A 20447-nucleotide genomic window follows, 5' to 3' on the forward strand; every position below is an offset into this window, starting at 1 on the left:
TGACATGAGACCTCTGAGTTCAGGCCTTCCTAAATGGGAGGGGGAGGGGGGAAAAAACTCAGCTGCATGTTTTCTTCTTCCAGTCATTTACTATAATTTTTAAATTACCACACGGACCAAAATAGAAAGGAGAGTCTTAAGGTTGAGAGCTTTATCACCAAGAAAAAAACATTTACTGAGCACCTACTTTGTGCCAGGAAGAGTGATGAGTTCCATGGTCTCTTGTAATCTAGTTGAAAAGATATAACGATTAAAAATCATCATAATTTGCCAGAGGCTGTTGGGGGCAAAGAATGGGGGGTGATTGTAACGGGTATGGAGTTTCTTTTTTGGCCAGGTGAAAATGTTCTTGGATTAGATAGTGGTGATAGTTGCACAACCTTGTGAATATACTAAAAACCACTGATATGTACATTTTAAAAGGGTACATGAATTTTACGGTATGTAAACCATATCTCAGTAAAATTAAAAATTGAGATAATAATAATGCCCCATCATTGTATTATAAATAAGAGTGGGGAAAAAAAAACATGCCTGGGGGTAGAGTAGAAGATAGGTTTTCTTTCAAATGTGAGTTTCACTCCTAGGCAAAAACTGTAGTATATTTATTTCCCTACATCCTTGTCACTGCCCAAATTTCCCAAAGCCCTCCCTTAGCTGTTCCCACTGCAGGGGGCTGGCCTCCCCAAATCCCCAGCTTTCCCTGGTTCAGTGGACACCCCAGTCCACAGACTTCGGTGGAAGTTCTCTTAACTGCTTTGCCCCCGAGAATGTTTCAGGAGAACGCTGCCTGGCTTACAACGTGATTTGGAAATATGCTGCTGGCTGTGTTTTATGCATTTTATCAAGTGTTTTTAACTTTGTACTGGCTGGGACCATGAAGGGCACAGTTTTCGAAGGTTGAAGTTAATAATTTCACACCAGAAAACGTTCAACCGGGGTCGCTGAGCAGCAAGCTGCCTGAGTCTCAATATTCTTGAGCCCTGGAGGCAGCCTCACAACGAGAGGTTGCACAGTGGCCATGGGTCGAGTTTGAGGCTGGATAATATAGTAGTTGAGCCCAGGTTTTCTTGGAGACAAGCCAATTGTCTGGCCACGTAATCTCAGGCATGGTAATTAATCTCTCTAAAACCTCAGTTTCCTCATCTGTAAAATGGGGTAGGTAACCTCTGGGTTTTTGAGAGAATTCAATAAAATGCTTAGACAGGGCTTCCCTGGTGGCATAGTGGTTAAGAATCTGCCTGCCAATGCAGGGGATACGGGTTCGAGCCCTGGTCCGGGAAGATCCCACACGCCACGGAGCAACTAAGCCCGTGCGCCACAACTACTGAGCACGTGCTCTAGAGCCTGCGAGCCACAACTACTGAGCCTGCATGCCGCAACTACTGAAGCCCGTACACCTACAGCCCGTGCTCCGCAACAAGAGAAGCCACCACAATGGGAAGCCCACGCACTGCAACGAAGAGTAGCCCCCGCTCGCTGCAACTAGAGAAAGCCCGCGTGCAGCAACGAAGACCCAACACAGCCAAAAATAAAAAAATAAAAAAAATTTTAAAAATGCTTAGACAAGTGGCTGGCAGGCACTAACCACTCCCTAAGTAGTGGCTGCTGTCAGAGTTGCTATGACTCCTCGTGCTGTTGACTGTCCTTAAGGAAGGAAGGTGTTTGCCTCATCTAATGACCCTCACGGAGGCTGGCAATCTGGCTGGGTATATTTTGATTGTCATCCCACTTAGACATGTCACATTCTAAAATAAGACAGCTAAGGAGCATGTGTCCAAGGACATCCTGGGGGAACTTAGTCGACATTCCATGATGAAACCAACAAATCAGGTTTTCACATTCGCCACTTTCATCATCTTTAGACTTTAAGCTATTTAAGGTCAAGGGCCCACTCCTCACAGGTTCTCAAAGGGTGCTACCAGACAGTCTGTCAGAACCACACAGGGTGTTTGTTTAATATAGGCAATTCCCAGCCCCGCCCCCCTCCAGATGTACTTCACTGGCACCTCCAGGGAGGGAACGTGCCTGTCAACAAGATCCTCACAGCCTCTTTTGCATGCTGGATTTGAGGAAACTGAGCCTCTGCAGCCCAAGTGCCTAAAACTGTCAATGTGTAGCTCACAGCAGGTGCTTAAGACATTTTTTTCTTAATAAATAGAAAATAACATTAAATAATATTAATAGAAAATTTTTTAAGGCTAAATAGAAATCATGAATGAATGAATGAATGAGACAGTCATGTGTATCTAGTTTCCTTGCTCCTTCTCACCACATTGTCCCTGATGGGGAAACCACTAACATTTATTGAAGGAATTTTTCCCCAGTACAAAAACAATACATGATTGATGCTTAAAACTTAGAAAACACCGAAAAGCACCAAGGAAAAGACTAACAGTGGTTACCACCTTAGGCGTATTTGTGCGGTTCCTTCTGGCTTTTTCTATGATGCATACAAATACGTGATTATTTAACAAAATATCATCAGATTATACACCAAATGCTCTTTTCAGCCTGCTTTTTTCTAACTTAGCAATGCATTATGAATAGGTTCTCAGCTCAGCAAATATTCCTCACTATAATTTTAAATGGCAGCAAGGTATTCTACCTAGACATACTACAATTTATTTAATCCCTGTTCAATCACTGAACATTCAAGCTCAATAATTAATTTAAAATAAAATGTACACGCAGATTCTAATTCACATGTCTTCGGTGGCTATCTGTAGTTTTTTAAGTTCCACAACTGATTCCAATCAGTAGCCAGGACTGATGGCTACCACCATGAAAGGCTACTTCTAGGATGTTCTCTCAGGAAACCTGTGGAGTTGGAATACAAATGAGGAAAATTTCCATGCCTCAAGAATGTCAACAAATCTGGATTACAAAAACTCTGCTGATTCCAGGGTGCACAGCACTGTCACAGATCACAAGAAGAAAGAACATTGGTCCTCTTGTCATCATCAAAAGTGGACCAATTTGGGGCTTCCCTGGTGGCACAGTGGTTAACAATCCGCCTGCCAATGCAAGGGACACGGGTTCGAGCCCTGGTCCGGGAAGATCCCACATGCCGTGGAGCAACTAAGCCCGTGCGCCACAACTACTGAGCCTGAGCTCTAGAGCCCACAAGCCGCAACTACTGAGCCCACATGCCACAACTACTGAAGCCTGCAAGCCTAGAGCCTGTGCTCTGCAGCAAGAGAAGCCACGACAATGAGAAGCCCGTGCACCACAGTGAAGAATAGCCCCCGCTCACCGCAACTAGAGAAAGCCCACGCTCAGCAACGAAGACCCAACACAGCCAAAAATAAATTAATTAATTAATTAATTTTTTTAAAAAATGTGGACCAATTTGATCCAGTGCCACCAAGAGGGTATCAACTTTATTTCTGATAAACAGCCACTTTGAGAACTATACAGTGATGCTTTGCCAGCTGGAATGATTTATTTTTATCATTTCTTCCCCTTTCGTTGCTTCAATTAGTTGCCAAGATATGATAGGAGGAGCTTGCTGTCCCTTAGGAGCCCAGATGTAGAAGGGATTCCTACAAAATGTAAAGATTTAAAGATTAAAGACAGAGTTTATAAAATTATGTTGCAATTTAGTTAGTTTGATTTTTAGCCAAACACCATACCAATTTCTTTTCCAATATGTAGAACAAAGGGAAGGTCATTTTAAAAAGTGAAAAACTGGGAGTTCCTTGGTGGCCTAGTGGTTAGGATTCAGTGCTTTCACTGCTGTGGCCCAGGTTCAATCCCTGGTCAGGGAACTGAGATCCCACAAGCCACGCAGTGCAGCCAAAATCTTTTAAAAAATAAAAATAAAAAATGAAAAACTGATTCAAAGGGAGCTGGCAACAGCTCCTTGAAGGCAGAGTCTGTCTTGGTTGCCTTCATTCTCTACAGCATCTATCATGATCTCTAACATGCAGCTAATGTTTGGTAAATGAATTAATGCCTGAAAGAATGAGTTAATGAATTAGGGGATGGTCCTCTATCCCACTTCAAGCCATACAGTATAAATGATCTGAACTACTCAATTTTCCTGCAGATTGGCCTTAATCTCCAAAGACCACCCCACCAATAACTCCCCCGTTACTGAAAAGCTCAAAATAGGTAGTGTTCTTATTCAGCCTTGCAATTCAAAGCACAGAATCAAAAACCCACAGAAATATGTCACCAGTCTCCCCCTAGGAGGTACTGTCAACTGAAGTAACAATAATAATAATGATGATGATGATGATGCAGGATGCTGCAAATAAGAAAAAGAGTTTATTTGGGGGTCTTAAGAATTGCAATTCGGGAGACACAGATTCAGATTACTTGGAAAGAGTGTTCTGGGAAGGAAAAATGTCAGGGGCTTATAAAGCCAAAAATCACAAGGTTGTTAAAAAGTTGCCTGGAGAGAATTATGATTGACTCTGATGCAAATCAGAAAATATTTGTCCTTAAGGAATCATAATCTGTTTTAGGGTAGGGGTCTGATAACTAGATAGACTGTCATGAGTTTCTGGTAGATGTTCTGGATGATGTGATCAAGTCAAAGGTCAGATTCCATCCAAGCTGACACGTGCACAAGTCACCCTCTCAATGGCCTCCCAGCTCCATTTCAGAGAGCTCTCTTAGCAATACTGACTCCATCTTGATCTTCCTTTCCCAGTACTCAGTTAGCAAAATGAAAAGTCTCATTATTCCTTGTCACTTCCAGGTCACAAGGGCCATCTGCAAGGTCACACTAATTCATTTGCTACAGAGACAGTGGCTGTCTTTAAACTCGGAGGTGGAAAAAAGCCTCTTTTATTCTCAAGTCACCTCATCTACACTGTTCCCAGGCGCTCAGCTCCAGGAGACTGGACTGACCGTTGTTCTTCTCCATCCTCCTTGTACTAAAGTGCACCACCCCAAACAGCTCCAGCCCGATTTACCAGGAACCTCAAAGTAAGCGTTCCTCCCTGTGTACTTCTTTATTGATAAAAACGACACAGTGGTTGGTCTGCCACCAGGGTTCATCAACACTTTGTTGGGTGCTGCATCCCACTGTGGGATCCAGGATGATCCCATCTCTCTACTGGGCACTTCGAAATCTGACTGCACCACACACTGTCCCGTGTTCTGAGAGCGCTTCCCCTCCTGTCTGTATACATTTCATTCCCTGACTTTTATTTTCCCTTTTACTACAGCTAAATAACTGTGCAAAGAAAAAAAATGTATAATTTTTTTCTTTATCGAATAATTTCCTTTTCCACACCAAACTCCTACAAAGCCTTCACTATTCTCACATTTTTACTTGCATCAAATATACATACTGCTTTTTTTTTTTTAAGTAATCAGTGTTCAATGCTTTCTTGTTCACCAGTATATCCTGAGAGCCGATTGTTCTAAAACCACCAGTCCGTCTTCTCTTGTAACCTCCCAGATGAGGAGACCCAGTTGGGACTCACCAGCTATGGCCCTTCCCCCTGTAGGCAAGCTCCTTCAAAAAGGGGCTGCTTTTGACAATAACAATTTCCCAGCTTTCAGAAGCCACAGTGAAGCTCTGCTCTACGTTCTGGGCCACAGCACAAGAAGGAGATGAAAATAAGAATTAAAATTCCATAATGAAGAATGACCCAGGTTTGTGTTCTTCCTGCCTCTATATAGAAAGATGCTATTTAGAGAGATGGTCTCGAGGAGGAGAGTTAACAGTTCAAGTCCATGGCGCACTGGTTAACTCACATGACCTGTATGGTTCCTATCTCCATTCTCCAGGTGGGGAAACCGAGGCACAGCCGTTAGGGGACTCACCCAAGCCACACAGCTGGTGAGTGGCAGGGCTGGGATTCCAACCCCGGCCGGGCCGCGGGGCTGCAGAGCCTGGCACTACCTCTGCAGGAACATCAGACAATGACCAAACCGCAGGGAACGAGGGCCTCCCCACGCCCCCAAAGCCCCGGCAGGACCACCAAATAGAAGCAAGCATGGGAGCTGCAGAGCGCTTCATTACATCAGAAAGGCCCCCAAACATACACTGTTTTCTGTCAACATTTTTATCAAGTCAACAAACAGAAGCATGTTCTGTATTTATCATTTGCTCGTTCCTTCCGTCATTACCACCTCCCGGAACAGGGCACCCATTGAATGGTATAACTTTTCCCTGAACTGCCCCAAACCCAGAAAGAAAAAGGACTTTGATAAGAAAGACTTCGGTCCGCTCTAACCCAGGAGCGATGGTCTCTAAAGCCTGTGGAAGCAAACGCCGAACCAGCCCGGGGAAGTGTGAGGGCTGAGGAGGAGGAGGCGGGGCCAGCGCCGACTGGAAAGAACATGGGGGAGGGGGAGGGGGGAGTGTCCCTGGGGGTCCTAAGACCGGCTTCGCCACTGAGGCTGGGTGACAATAACAAGAAACTGAACCCGTCTGAGCCCCGAAACACAAGGAGCCCGGATTAGAGCATCTCTCAGGAACCAGTTTGGTAGTCAATCTCACAATACTCTGATTCATACTTGCTTATGTGAGCTGTGATACGGGGGTTTGAATGGCGAAAGCTCTAGAAAGAAATTGATTCCAAGGCCAGAGGCTGAGTTGACAACGTGAGGAGATGGCGCCCCCCAGTGTCAGGATGATGCTTCGGAAACCTGGACCAGGCTGAGCGCGAGCAGTGACCCTGATGCTTCAAGGTAGGCACAACCGCTGCAGAAGGGGCGGGAAGGTGCCCGTGGCCGGGGAGGGGGACCGGTTCCCGCAGTACCTGGTTCTCCCTCTGTCGCCGTCCAGGTCCCGGCTCTGTGCTGCAGACCCATCTAATGCAGCTTTCTCCAAAGACTCAAAAATATCACCAAGCCATTTTCATGTGTTTTATTCACTCTTTTCTTCTGTAGTAGATGCATCAAATCCCTAGGATAAACAGTTTAAAATCATATGGTTTCAGCACCTGGAGTCCCACTGTCAACAATTTTTCTTGTTCAAAGCCAGATCAGTTCCAGCCCAGGGGCCTCTGCTGATTGGCAGGACTGGCCTCAAACCCCCTTTAACGCCATAGACATGTGTAGCAAGCTGCCAAAGTCACTTTCCCATTCTTAAGGTTTAAATGGAAAGACAAGCTACATATGAAGTTCTAAATCGGGGCTGCCAGCCTGGGTCCCCAGGGCAGCAAGTGGCTCTGGTCTGCTGTAAAGGATCCATGTACAGTTCTCAAAATAAACTTGGAGGGGGCAAGAACTAAAAGAAAGAGAAAACTGATACAAATTCACTCCAAGATAAACAAATATATGAATAATGCAAACACTTCCCAGGTCCTTTCAGTGTAACAAAATGTGTAGGGAAAATCTTAACACCCTTTGCCCTGAAGATAACATCCTTAGTATGTATTCTGCAAAGCTCAAGAAAATGTTCCCTGGGCTGGTGGAGTCTAGTTGAAGCTAATCTTGGAAAGAAAACTTAGAAGTCCTTTGGTCCAACTTTGGAGCCTGGTCCCTCATGGAACTCGTCAACTTGAAGCATTGCCCTGCAGGTCAGAAGCTGGGCATTATCAGAAACTAGAGTGGACGGATCTCTTCTTTACTGGGAACATAGTTAAGGGACAGGATCACGGCATCCCCCCTTTTTTTTTCTTCTGATTATGGTAGCGACACGTGCTCATTATAGAAAAATACAGAATGTAGTTTGGAATTTTTTCCTCGGTGTCATTAAATATTTTTCTATGCCACTAAATACTTTTTGAAAATCTCATGGTATCAGCTGCACAATGTTCCATTTTTAAAACCATTCTCTTATGCTCAGACATTTGTTTCCAATTTTTTGCCATTTTAAAGTGAGTGCAGTGAACATTTTGCATATTAACTTTCATCCAGATTTCTGAGTTTTAGAAGGTTCTTTCTGGGTCAAGGGGGAAATCACTTCATTTTTTAAAACATGTGCAGTTGAGGGTCTCATGACACCACGCTGCTGGTTTTCATGACAGCATATGGTGCCTTTACAGAGAAAATAAAATGGTGAGAAATATATTTGTTTTGAATTGAAAATCAGCTTAAAACAAAAAGCTGAGATTTGATGTCTGGGTTTCACTACCACTGTAGCCCTGGACTGTGGCCTTGGGCAAGTCCCTTCGACTCTGTCAGCCTCAGATGTTAAAATAACTATTTTTTAAACAATTTAAGTTTGTACAGGAGGAAAGCACTATAAAAGTAAAGTGCTAAGTCTTTTCCCTTCTTCTATGGGACAAAATTCTTTTTTTCTTTCAAATTCTCTATTCTTGCATATAAGAAGGTTTGATAGTCCCCCATCTAGGAGACTGCTGCCAGCTGGTCCCTTGTAAGAGTTTGTCTCTGAGGCCCTGGCTGGTCATTGCTGGGCTTTGCTTGCTGTGAGATTTCAGCAGACACCCAGGAGTCCATGAGCAGGTGAAGGGAGGCTTGACTGCGGAGGCGTCAGGCATCAGGGCTGCTTCTGTGTTTCTCCAATTGTCCAGATCACCAAGACGTAAGCAGTGTACACTGGCATCAAAATCTGACGCCCAGAAATGCATCCTGAGACCCAGAACTGCCATTTCCTAGATGAGCTGCCCAAACAAGATCCAAGAAGTTTCAGCACCTATAAGGTAGGGGAGTACCAGACTACTTACATCTTAGAGTTATCCTGAGACTCAAAATAAAAATGAAACTATACATGTGCAACCATTTGATAAACCCTAAAATTCAAACGACCACAAACTACTATTTTGGCAAAATGCAATGGGCTGAAGTGAGATGGGGGTAAATACAAAGGAAATAGAGGGACTCTCCCTGTTGCTATGCAACCTTACAGCTTCCTTATAATTAATTATCAATGCTATAGTCTAGAGTTTTCCAAGTATATTTGGCCCCAGAACTTTTGATTTGAATGACATTTAATAACACCCACACATTAGGAAACATGGGGTTTGTGGTTTGGTTCCACATAGAATATAAGGTCTATGAAGGCAAGCACCTTGTCTTGTACCCTGCTGTACCTCCAGGGTATAGAAGAGCTGCCTGCACATAATAGGTGCTCAATAAAATGTGTTGCATAATGCACATACTTTCCATTAGACATGTTTGAAGACAGCCTCCCAAAAGAGTTTGCAGAGAAAAGTAAAACAAGGGTTTTTATGCACTGCTAGTGAAAGCATAAATTGGTTTAAAGTTTTGAAAAGAGCATGGCCTCATTCATCAAAGACTTTTAAAGTGCTCATACCCTCTCGCCAAGTTGTGCCAGCTCCGGAAATCTATTTGGAAGTTATCCTAAGTAAGAAGAAAAAAAAATTTGTGTCTAAAGATGCTCAGGAGATGAAGTATTGTTTAAAATGGAAAAAAAGAAAAAGGTAACCATCTGAATTATGTTCAAAATTATTGAATGATTAAGTTACAGAATATAAAAACAAAAACAAAATAGAGAACATTATTGAGTGCCAGTCTGTCAGACAATTGTTCTAAATCTATAGATAGATAGATAGATAGATAGATAGATAGATAGATAGATAGATAGATATACAACTTGTTCATTTTTCCTAACAGCCCTAAGGTAGGTGCTATTCTAATACTCATAGATAAGAACCCTGAAGCACAGAGAAGTTATGTAATTGGGCCAAGGTCAATGAAAGGACTGGGATTCAAGCCTGGGCAGTCCAGGCTACTATCTGAAAAAATAATGGGAGACAGCACACTAAAGTATTGACAACAGCTGCCTCTGCGTGTTCGAAAAGAGGGCAATTACATCCCTTCTACTTTTCTGCATTTTAACAAGTTTTTTTTTTTTTTTAATTTATTTATGGCTGTGTTGGGTCTTCGTTTCTGTGCGAGGGCTTTCTCTAGTTGTGGCAAGCAGGGGCCACTCTTCATTGCGGTGCGCGGGCCTCTCACTATCGCGGCCTCTCTTGTTGCAGAGCACAGGCTCCAGACGCGCAGGCTCAGTAAGTGTGGCTCACGGGCCCAGCTGCTCCGCAGCATGTGGGATCTTCCCAGACCAGGGCTCGAACCCGTGTCCCCTGCATTGGCAGGCAGATTCTCAACTACTGCGCCACCAGGGAAGCCCCTTAACAAGTTTTTGTAATGATGAGAAACCTGCACTCCAAAAGGGTAAATTAAGGACTTAATCTGTGTTCCTATAATAGATCTGAGCAGAAAGACATCTTAATTGACCATAGGACCCCATTACTGCAACCAGGAAACTCCAACCAAGTTCCGACAGCCAACTCTCTTCTGTACACAAGAGAAAATTAGAGTAAATTCCATTTAGGGGGAAGTGGGTTGAAAATAGGTTGTTTTTATGAATGCAGAGAAACTAGCCAAAGCTAGTGTTGGGTTCTCAGTTTCAATGTCACACTTGCTCAAACACCAGTTCTATTTTTAGGTATGGTTCTCAGATAACCACTCTGCCTTACCCAGAAGGAAGTGTTTAAACACCAGAACCTCACGCGTCCGCACAAACCAAGAGGTCAGTGCTGTACTCCGGTGAGATGGGGCCGAGGTGGGATAGAGGTATGCAGGAGCAGTCACGGCCCAGGTACTGGGCACGTAGTATCCGCTGCTGGAGCTGTAAGGCTCGGGTTTTATATATACATACAGCGCGAGGAACTGCGCTTGATCACCCTTTAGCGTGGTAGGAAGAAAGGGTAAACACGCTAATGATGCTAGTGATGAATGTGAAATGGAAAAAATGCCACCGTACTTATCTAAATGGACATTTATTTTAAACTAGGGGCAATATATCTATTCTACAATAAGGGTCACTTAGTAACTCTAGAATTTCATTTCCAGGTTGTGTCCGAGCCTACTAGTCCCACCCCCCAGCCCTGTGGGTCCAGCCCTGACCACTCGCTTCTATGGACTACAACTCCCAGCCTGTGGGAGATCCCTACGCATGCGACCTGACGACCTACGCCTACATTTCCCAGCAGGCCGAGCGGCTACGCTGACGCACGCGTGCGCGCTTGGTCGCTTTTGCCAACTCGGGTTTGACCTACAGCCACCAGGAGAAGATGGCCGCGCCGGCAGTGTCCCGGCTCTCCCTGCAGGTAAGAGAACGGAGGTCCTGAAAGCCAGCGGGAGGAGCCCTCCTGGGGTGACTAGTACCAGACCCCTAAGTTCCACGGTTCCAGGCCACAGCTGGGGAGCGTGGCCGCCGTTCAAGGTCGCGGGGCCAGGCGAGTGGGGGGCGACGCCAGGCGGCTTGGGCAGCCCCGCTTTCCCCCCGGGATGCGCGCGGGCCGGTGGGCTTGGGGCTGCGCGTGTCCGACCTTGGCGTCCTCTGAGCACAGCCCCGAGAAGCAGCTGGTTTGAAGGGCACAGGTGAAGGGGGATCTCTCTTTGTTGTGGTGGTCACACCTGGCAGGGGTCACCAGTAATGCTAAGGAATATTTGTAAAAGCACATTTCACGTTTTAATAAAAAAGTGAGACCGAAAAGTTAAAATGACTCGTCCTTGGCTGCTCAGCCAATAAAGGGTAGAGCTGAGATTCGAATCCACAGAGTTGGAAAGAAAATTCGTGCTCTTTATATTACATGATGCTTTACATATCATGACAGCGTACAGCTTCCGTAAGTTTTCCATAAGTGTTATAAAGTCTTTTAACCCTCACAACCGGTATAGTACACTTAGAGCTGGAATTATCCGAAGGTGACCTGTGCCTTTGCAGGTGCCTTTTAAACTCTGGATTCCAACTCTTGATAGACAAGATACCATCTCGACAATATCAAGATAGTGTTTTGATAGACAAGGTACTAGGGCCTGTTCTCACATCAGACGGCTGGAGTACCCAAAGAATTCGTCTGTATTTTTAGATAGCATTTGGATTCTAAGAAGGTCCATCTCTTGCAGATCATGCCTGGAATCCTCCCACTTTTTATTAAAATCATGCTCGAGGGTGGTAATATAAATGTCGAAAATCTTGTTAAATTTTTTTGGAAGACATATTTCACCAAACTTAGTGTTTTCTCTCTCATAGTGGTGTGCTTGCCTCAGCCTATTCTTAGTAAACTAGGAAGTTAGAAGTAGAAAAGCAATTTCCCAAGCAACCTGGAATGAGTCTCAGTGGGGAAATTTACTCCTAGGTGATAAAGCGCGGCTCACCCTCATGTAATCTATGTGATGATACAAGGAAACATGAGAAGCGAATCATCTAGAAGTCATGTTTACTGTTTATTATTGCAGGTTTAAATGCAGAAATCCTTTAAGTAGTCTCATTTGATCTACTTTCTCTTTTTGTTTTAAAGGCGCGATGCTTCAGTACATCTGTGGTCAGGCCGTTTGCCAAGCTTGTGAGGGTATGTCTTTTGTAATTGTAAAGCAGATGAATGTGTGTGAATCAGCAATACACTTAGGGCATGGATTTTGTATAGTTACCCCTAAACCTTTCTGCATGACTTGTGGTTCCCCACATATGATGGGAGTGGAGGGGCTAGGGGACGGAATAATGTTGAATACCTGCCGTGGGACAGGCCCATGCATAACCTTTAAGTAGGAGAATTTCTTAAACCCGATAACAGTGATGGGAGGTAGCTGGTCTTCCCATTTTACAAAAAAGGAAACAGACTTTGGGAAAACTTGCCCAAGGTTATTCAGCTTAGTCTTAAAGCTGGACTGAAACTAAATCTTGCTCATCCAAAGCCTAAGTTTTTCCGCTACAATCACACAGTACCACTAAGCATATGTAGTCGTACATTGATGGTAGTGTGGTTTTAAAAGCCAGTGGTTCATTGTAAAAAATAATTCAAGCCTCAGGCACTTAGTAAATTGCTAAAGGGCTCCATTAAACTGAACATTTATGGAGCTCTGTAAGGGATATTTGCAGTATTACTCTGAAATGTATAAAAGTATGCTTGTGTATGTTTCATAAACACCTGTTTTCCTGGTTCTAACATGTTCAAAACCGCCTTCTATCAGTGTTTAAAACCTCCCAAACTTGGAACTAAGTAGTTATTGAATTCAAAGGAATCCTAAGGTCATCTCATAATTAACATAGTTGAATTATAGATAGTTAGAGCGGAAGGGGACTTCAGACACCATGTTTCCTAAACCCCTCGTTTTAAGATGAGAAATTGGAAGCTCACAGATAGAGTGACCTGGCCAAGGAAACATCCCTAATTTTGAGAATTGTCATTCAGGGTAGCTCTTTGATGACATATTTAAACTGTTTTGTGCTATACAAGGTGTATTTTTTTAATTATAAATATTTCTTTCTGCTATTGATACCGTAGTATTGTCTTAACTGATTTTCCTTTTCTCTCCCTCCCCTCCTCCACCCTTTTTTTTGAAGCCACCTGTTCAGGTGTACGGTATCGAAGGTCGCTATGCCACTGCTCTTTATTCTGCTGCATCTAAACAGAATAAACTGGAGCAAGTAGAAAAGGAGTTGTTGAGAGTAGCGGTAAGTAGCCTTTCCTGTTCATTACTTATTAAGTTCTCATTGTATATATTTTGCTTAGATATTTGACTGTGCATCCCTAATGAGGTATATCCTAAGAGAAAGAGTTGCAAGAAAAAGGAAAAACATATTTTCTGTAATGATGTTGATAGTAATAATACTGGGTATTATCGTTCTGAACCTATTGTATAATAGGTACAGCCTGATGCAGGTAAGGATATTAATATTAGGAACCAAGATTTTGGGCTCAGAGAAGAAATAGAAAATCTAAATTTAAGATGTTAATTTAAGAAACATTGTCATTTCAAAAGAGAATTAAAAAGTCACCTTGAGAATCTTTGCTTGTATTTCCAGGTATTTCCAAAACAGTCTTTAGAATATATTATGATTTTGTTTAACTGGGAATTTATTTTCCTTATGAAGCCTTTTGTGAGGGGAAAATGAGCAGAGCACGCTGGGCAGCAAAATTAGTGAAGGTGCAAGAGCTGCATGACGATAATAGAGAACTGACAAAGGCCACAAGGCTACAGGGGAAAGTTTATTTTTACGTGTTTTTTAAACATGAAGAGTAAATGAACTGAATTAACAAAAGCCTACAGTGTAACTTAAATAGAAGAATCCCCACTGCAGTTTCCCCTGAGTTTTCTAGTTAACAGGTTACTACACATTTTGTTTCTTCCCCTGCTCCTTTTACAGTAAGTCCCCTACATACGAACGAGTTCCGTTCCAAGAGCGCGTTCGTAGGTCCAACAAAGTTAGCTAGGTACCCAACTAACACAATTGGCTGTATAGCACTGTACTGTAATAGGTTTATAATACTTGTCACACAATTACATAAAAACTAACAAACAAAAAATAGAACATTTTTAACCTTACAGTACAGTACCTTGAAAAGTACAGTAGTGCAGTACAACAGCTGGCATCCAGGGGCTGGCATCGAGTGAACAGGCAAGAAGAGTTACTGACTGGAGGAGGGAGAGGAGGTGGGAGATGGTAGAGCTGAAGGGTGGTCAGCAATAGGAGACGGAGGGCTGCAATTTCACTCACATCCCGGGCTTGAAATAAAGATACTGTACTACTGTACTTTATACAGTACAGTACTTTCTAGTTCCCACCTCTAGCAGTAAGTTCTGCAGTAAAGGAGGGGGATATACAGCTAGTATATAATCTCTCCAGGGAAAATTGTGCTCTTTTTTTTGATTTTATGTTTTAAGAATTTCTTGTAATTTTTAATCAACTTATTTCTAAAGTTTTTTTTTTTTTAATCTTACTGTTTGTTAGAGGGGATAAAAACCTTCACAGACTAGTTGTATAGAACAATAAGTTTTGTTCGTTTTTTCATTTTGAGCCTTTGTGGGAACTTTCGTCCTAACAGACAATAATTTTAGCTCTGTTTTCCTCCCTTCGTCCATCTATCTCTGCAGATAACGCTTTTGGTCTCAGTTGGTACCGTCAAGTGTTGTGACCCTCACAGAGTCATACTTACTGTTGGAGACACTCGGGGGACGAGTAGCAGGGGCAGACGGGGTCACACGCAGGCTTTCTGGGAGGTGACGATGACTGCCCGCTGCTCGTCCCACACGCCCACTTTAGACCTGAGCACCGGTGTTTGCAAAGGGGCCAGTGGCCTGGCTTGTGGACGTCAGAATGGGGTTTAATTAAAACTTGAAGTCGGTTAAGACGTGGAGACATACAGAGGAGGCCATTACCTTAAGACTCTTTATAAAAGAAAATCAGCCATTTCTTGGCACTGAGAGGAAAATGTGATGCTGCCCAGGTGTCACTAACTGTCCATAGGTGATGCAGCAAAAAGAGATAAGAAACATGAAAAACTGTATGGTTCCAACTCCGGAATGCTTGTAGTTTGTATAAGCTAGCAGTTTTTATGGAAAAATATTGTTTCTTTGGGGTCGCTCAAGTTGAAGTTTTAGCATTAGATGGCAGTGTAGGCAGGTAGCTAGGATCAGAGACAGAAATTGTCCAGGAGCCCAGGAGAGGGTGCTGACAGAGGGGTTGAGGGGCTAATAGAGGTGCATGACTGAAAGATGCCCAAGTGGAAAGAGCCGTTGGTTTGCTGGACCTCTGGCCTGACACTCAGGGGAGCAGAGTGCTGGAAGCTGCACGTGATCACTGACCAGACACTGGTGACATAACACAACGGAGACAAAGCTGTGTCTCTCATGGCAGTTGCACTCCCGTCTTTTGGCCGTTTTTCCTCCCAGACTGACTGAGGCTGCTCTGGAAGCCCCAGAGCTCCCGCACAGCGCAGGGTTGGTTCTCCTGAGCTCTCTGAGAGGCAGGACAGAATCCGGGTCAGCCTGAGAGGGAGAGACCCCTCCGAGGGCAAGGCCAGGAGGCCGCCCGCAGTCAGCGCATCTTGTTAGGTCTGCACCTGAGTGTGGGCATCACTAGCATCCTCTTAGCATGGGAAGGACTAGAGTATTACCCGTAGTAGATGCATTAGAATAGGTGGTGAATTGAATCTTTTGGCTGCTTAGTTTTTCTATAATCTCTCTTGAAAGGCAAAAATAAATTTAAGAAACTTCATTAAAGTGGTTTTAAGTATTTTCAAGAAATACTGTATCCTGTGTAAAATCATCTTAAAAGCAAAGAAAATTTTGTGATTGTAAACTTCTCTTCATGTGCTTTGCGAGTGCTGATTTTATTCATGAAATATATGATTCATCAGAACGTATGTGTATGGCAGCTAGGATCATTTATGCTCTAAAAAGCTTAAGAAATTATTTTTTGGTACTTTTAGCAAATCGTGAAGGAACCCAAAATGGCTGCTTCTATTATGAATCCCTATGTAAAGCGTTCCATTAAAATGAAAAGCCTAAATGACATTACAGCAAAAGAGAAGTTCTCTCCCCTCACATCCAACCTGATCAGTAAGTATTAGATCTTTTTATTGAAGTCTCTGAAAATTCTGCTACTGAAACTGTGATCCATGGGCCAGGAACACCAGCATCACCTGCCTTTCGGCAGTGAAGAATCTTGGTCTTACCCCAGCCTGCTAAATCAGAATCTACATCTTAATTGGCTCCCCAAGTGAATTGCTTGGGCATTAAAGTTTGAGGAGCACTGTCTAAAGGATATTAAGATGCAAGAATGTCTGATTGCATAGTTTCAACCCATGGACGAGACCAGTGGAACTCATACCAAGAAAATGGTTTGTAACCAGTGGCTGTGCCCCTGTCCTTGAAGACATCTGCATTCTTTGGTACATTTGAGTTGCTTTTCAAATCCCATGATCACTCAGAATTCAAAGAAAGCGTGTAGTGAATATAGACAGTGTGTTAATTTCGGGATTTGTGGCCAACACTGGTATCTGTGGCATAAACCTGAAAATCAGATTGCAGGCTGTATCAAGAAATCTATTGCAAATCCACGTAAGACACACACACCCTTACAAATTTAAATCCTTGTTTGTTCAGTCTTTTTTTTTTGAACATTGAATATTCTTTTTAAATAACAAGTTGCATCTTCTCCATTCACATTCTTAAATGACATTGAATTTTAAGGCCACAAATCTAAGTTTGCATTCGAGGTGAATATAATGCTTCATGAATGACCTGATTTAAGTGAAATACCTTTACTTTCCCAGATTTGCTTGCTGAAAATGGTCGCTTGAACAATACCGCTGGGGTCATTTCTGCCTTTTCCACCATGATGAGTGTCCACCGGGGAGAAGTGCCTTGCACAGTTGCCACCGCGTCTGTAGGTGACGGGCTGTTGCTGCTGCATTTGCCTTGACGTCCCCTGTGTCACATTTTGCAGAACAAAAAGAAAAAGGCTAAAATCAGGAAATCGGGACAGGCGACTTGGCACTTGGGCGGTTTGCTTCATTTATACAGCTTCTGTGAACCGCTGCTTTGCAAGGGCCAGCGTGTCTTCTTGGTGCTTCCCTAACCAGTGATTCTTCATAAAGAGTGTAGATTGGGTTAAAAATGTGTCAGGAAATATTGGTTTGTGTTCCATTACAGGTTTAAGTTATTTTGTAAATATCACACTAAGTAGTTTACTGAAATGAGTGTCTAATCTTTGGCGGTGGTGAGTGGGAAGGGGTAAGGCGGAAGGGCCCTTTGATCTTACTGACTCGCTGAAGTGGACTGAATTTTGAAACCTACACTATTCTGGGCGCTTTATTTTAATATCAAAGGTCTGTGTGAAGCAGAAGTGTTATTATCTTTATTTTACCGATGAGGAAACTGAAGCCCAGGGGAGTAAGTTGCTTGCTCGAGGTCACAGAATGTGGGCTAGGATTTGAACACAGGCCTCTCTCTCAGAAGCCCGTGTTCCTTAACCTGCACCACCTCCCCAGAATTAATTTTGTTGTTGTTGTCTTAAGTACATATTCTCTTCCCACTGTAGTTCAGTCAAGGTAGGGAAACAGTCTGTGGGGCTTAATTATCAATAGAGCATGGTAGATTTACTTGGGGTACGCAGCACCTGACCTCACCTAGATTAATATTTCTAGTGTTTAAAAGATATTCCAACTCTCCAGAAGAGCATAATATCAAGGAGACGTTTTAGCACATAGTACCTATTCGTACATTTGTAGTTCAGTAGTTGGTGTCCCCAAAGCACATACCTGGCTGAGAATCAACACAGCTCATATGTTCTCTGGAACCCACCGTGACTGCACTGGTTCTCCTTGACCATAGAGCTCAGACCAGGCTTCCCTGGCCAGATGGTCACGCCATCACCATGGCCAAGCACTGGTGCAGGTCATTCTTCAGTGATTCCAAGGACATGATTTTGTAAGTTTCTTAGAACCAACTGATGCTAATGTTTTTGATGTTGAGTCTCCCAGGTAAATAATTTCCACCCTTAAAAAATATATATATACACCTTGATTAATGACTAGGGGCACAGACTTTAGAAATAGACTGATTTCAAATATTGGCACTAGTCCTCACTTGCTGGTGGGATCTTAGGTGAGTTCTTTTTTTTTTTTAATTAATTTTTATTGGAGTATAGTTGATTTACAATGTTGTGTTAGTTTCAGGTATACAGCAAAGTGAATCAGTTATACATATATCCACTCTTTTTTAGATTCTATTCCCATATAGGGCATGACAGAGTATTGAGTAGAGTTCCCTGTGTTATACACTAGTTTCTTATTAGTTATCTATTTTTTATACGTGTATATATGTGTATATGTTTATCCCAGTCTCCCAATTTATCCCTCCTGCCCAGGTGAGTTCTTCTTAACCACTGTGAGCCTCAGTTCTCCCACACGTAAAATGGGAACAATAACTCCTGACCTCCCGGAGTTGTCCAGGTTAAAGGAGGTGGTGGTATAAAATGCCTGGCACACACGGGTGCTTAGCACGCAGCATGTGTCTGAATGGAAGGTGGGCGTATACTTCTTTCTCTAACCTCAGAGCCTCAGCGAATGATTGATGGAGCACTGATAGACTTCCCCACCACCACCCCCCGAAAGATACTGTTGGATCTTTGCAGAGCTTAAAGGCTTCTTTGCTAGCTTTTGGACTCTTGGGTGTGTGGGTTGGGAGGTAGGATTTGTGACAGGTGAAACGCCGCTCCTTCAGCAACATTTGCCGTTCTCACCCAATCGGGGGTAAAATTTGGGGCAAAAAGGAGAGGACACAGTCTGGATGGTCAGGGCACTTGCTCTGTAGGAACAGGATTACAGAGCTGTACTGACTTCAGGAGCCAGCCGCCTGCCTGGGCGCTCTCTGAGCTGCACAGAGTGGAGTGGCATGCCAAGCCCCTGGTACCCGCAGATCCCAGGTCAAACTGCAGCTTGTCATCCAAGGGAATAACAGACTCAGGCTGCACCCGGGGGAGCTGCGCGGAGGAGAGACCTGCATCCTCAGGCGTTATAAACTTCAGGTTTTTCCCCTAATCGTTACTTCTAAGTTGTACTGCTAGTACCATGAAGCAGAGATGGGCAGTAAGTGAACCTAACCTCCCAGTGTGAGCTGCCCAGGTGTTCTTGTGAGGCAGGGCCTTTGCACACCCCGACACCGGCATTGATGAGTGACCATTGCGGCACAACTCCAGGATGGGTCCTCAGATATTTAACAGAGGAATTCACAAGGCCTGTCTTGGTGATATGTTGCCAGAGGGATGTTTTTTCTCTCCTTCAACTATAGTAACTTTCTGTTTTGCTTTATCTAAATTTAAAGGATGGTTTTGTCCTTTTTTAGCCTTTAGATGAAGCCACTCTTACCGAATTAAAAACAGTCCTGAAGAGTTTCCTAAGTAAAGGCCAAGTATTGAAATTGGAAGTTAAGGTAGGTTTTTAATTACGTACGGTACGTTTCCTCAGGTTGTTTGACACCTAAAATGGCTATAGAAAGTGGAAAATTAGATTTGATTGTGTAAAAACTTGCCTATAGTAGAACCTTCATATTTATTTTCAATATAAATGATTATTGAGTCCATTCACAATTTGACTTCTGTCATTTTCTAGATACAGTTGTTACCGCTTACAGTTATGTAGCGTGTAGACTTTTCAGAGCACTTTTTCATCTTTCTTTTTGATTAATGAAATGTCAATGTGTTTTCACATTTCCAACCTATTTTCTTTCCTAGATTGATCCATCAATCATGGGTGGAATGATTGTCCGTATTGGAGAGAAATATGTTGATATGTCTGCAAAAACCAAGATTCAGAAGCTGAGCAAAGCGATGCGGGCGATTTCCTAAAAGTGTTGATTTCCTAAAAGTGAAAGTTCTTAAACTTGGAGCAACAATAAAATGCTTCCTGAACAGAATATACTATGTTTACTGTCTTTTAAAGTGGAAATATAGGGAGCCTTATTTTTATATCTTTCAGGATCCTCTTAGTTTAAAGGTTAAAAGGCCCTTTGGAATTTAGTTTGTGTCGATTATTCTTAGGAATTTATGGATGCTTGTATCCCTTAGGAAAAAGTTAACCTTTATACCAGGGACTGTTAAGTACTTCATGTATCTTACCTCATTTCCTTTGTCTCCGAGCCCTGAGCCTGCACGTGGAGTTGAGGTAAAGCAAACCGGTTGTCATCTCCAAGTTTCACGTGCTGGGGCCCATCTCTAGCCAGACGCTGAAAGTGGTCCCTGAGCCCACGCTGGCCAGACA

The 20447-nt window shown here is 43.2% G+C and overlaps 1 protein-coding gene across 1 annotated transcript; it reads left to right on the top strand.

Moving 5' to 3' along the window:
• Window positions 1-10883: 10883 nt before the first annotated feature.
• On the top strand, window positions 10884-20103 carry ATP5PO (ATP synthase peripheral stalk subunit OSCP). Its single transcript, XM_061192888.1, has 7 exons — window positions 10884-11006; window positions 12204-12254; window positions 13247-13357; window positions 16116-16245; window positions 16962-17074; window positions 19534-19620; window positions 19922-20103. The coding sequence occupies exons 1-7, from the start codon at window positions 10971-10973 to the stop codon at window positions 20033-20035; spliced, it is 642 nt and encodes a 213-aa protein (XP_061048871.1). The 5' UTR covers window positions 10884-10970; the 3' UTR covers window positions 20036-20103.
• Window positions 20104-20447: the final 344 nt, after the last annotated feature.

The sequence above is a fragment of the Eubalaena glacialis genome, chromosome 6, assembly GCF_028564815.1.
Source record: "Eubalaena glacialis isolate mEubGla1 chromosome 6, mEubGla1.1.hap2.+ XY, whole genome shotgun sequence".
NCBI classification, from domain to species: Eukaryota; Metazoa; Chordata; class Mammalia; order Artiodactyla; family Balaenidae; genus Eubalaena; species Eubalaena glacialis.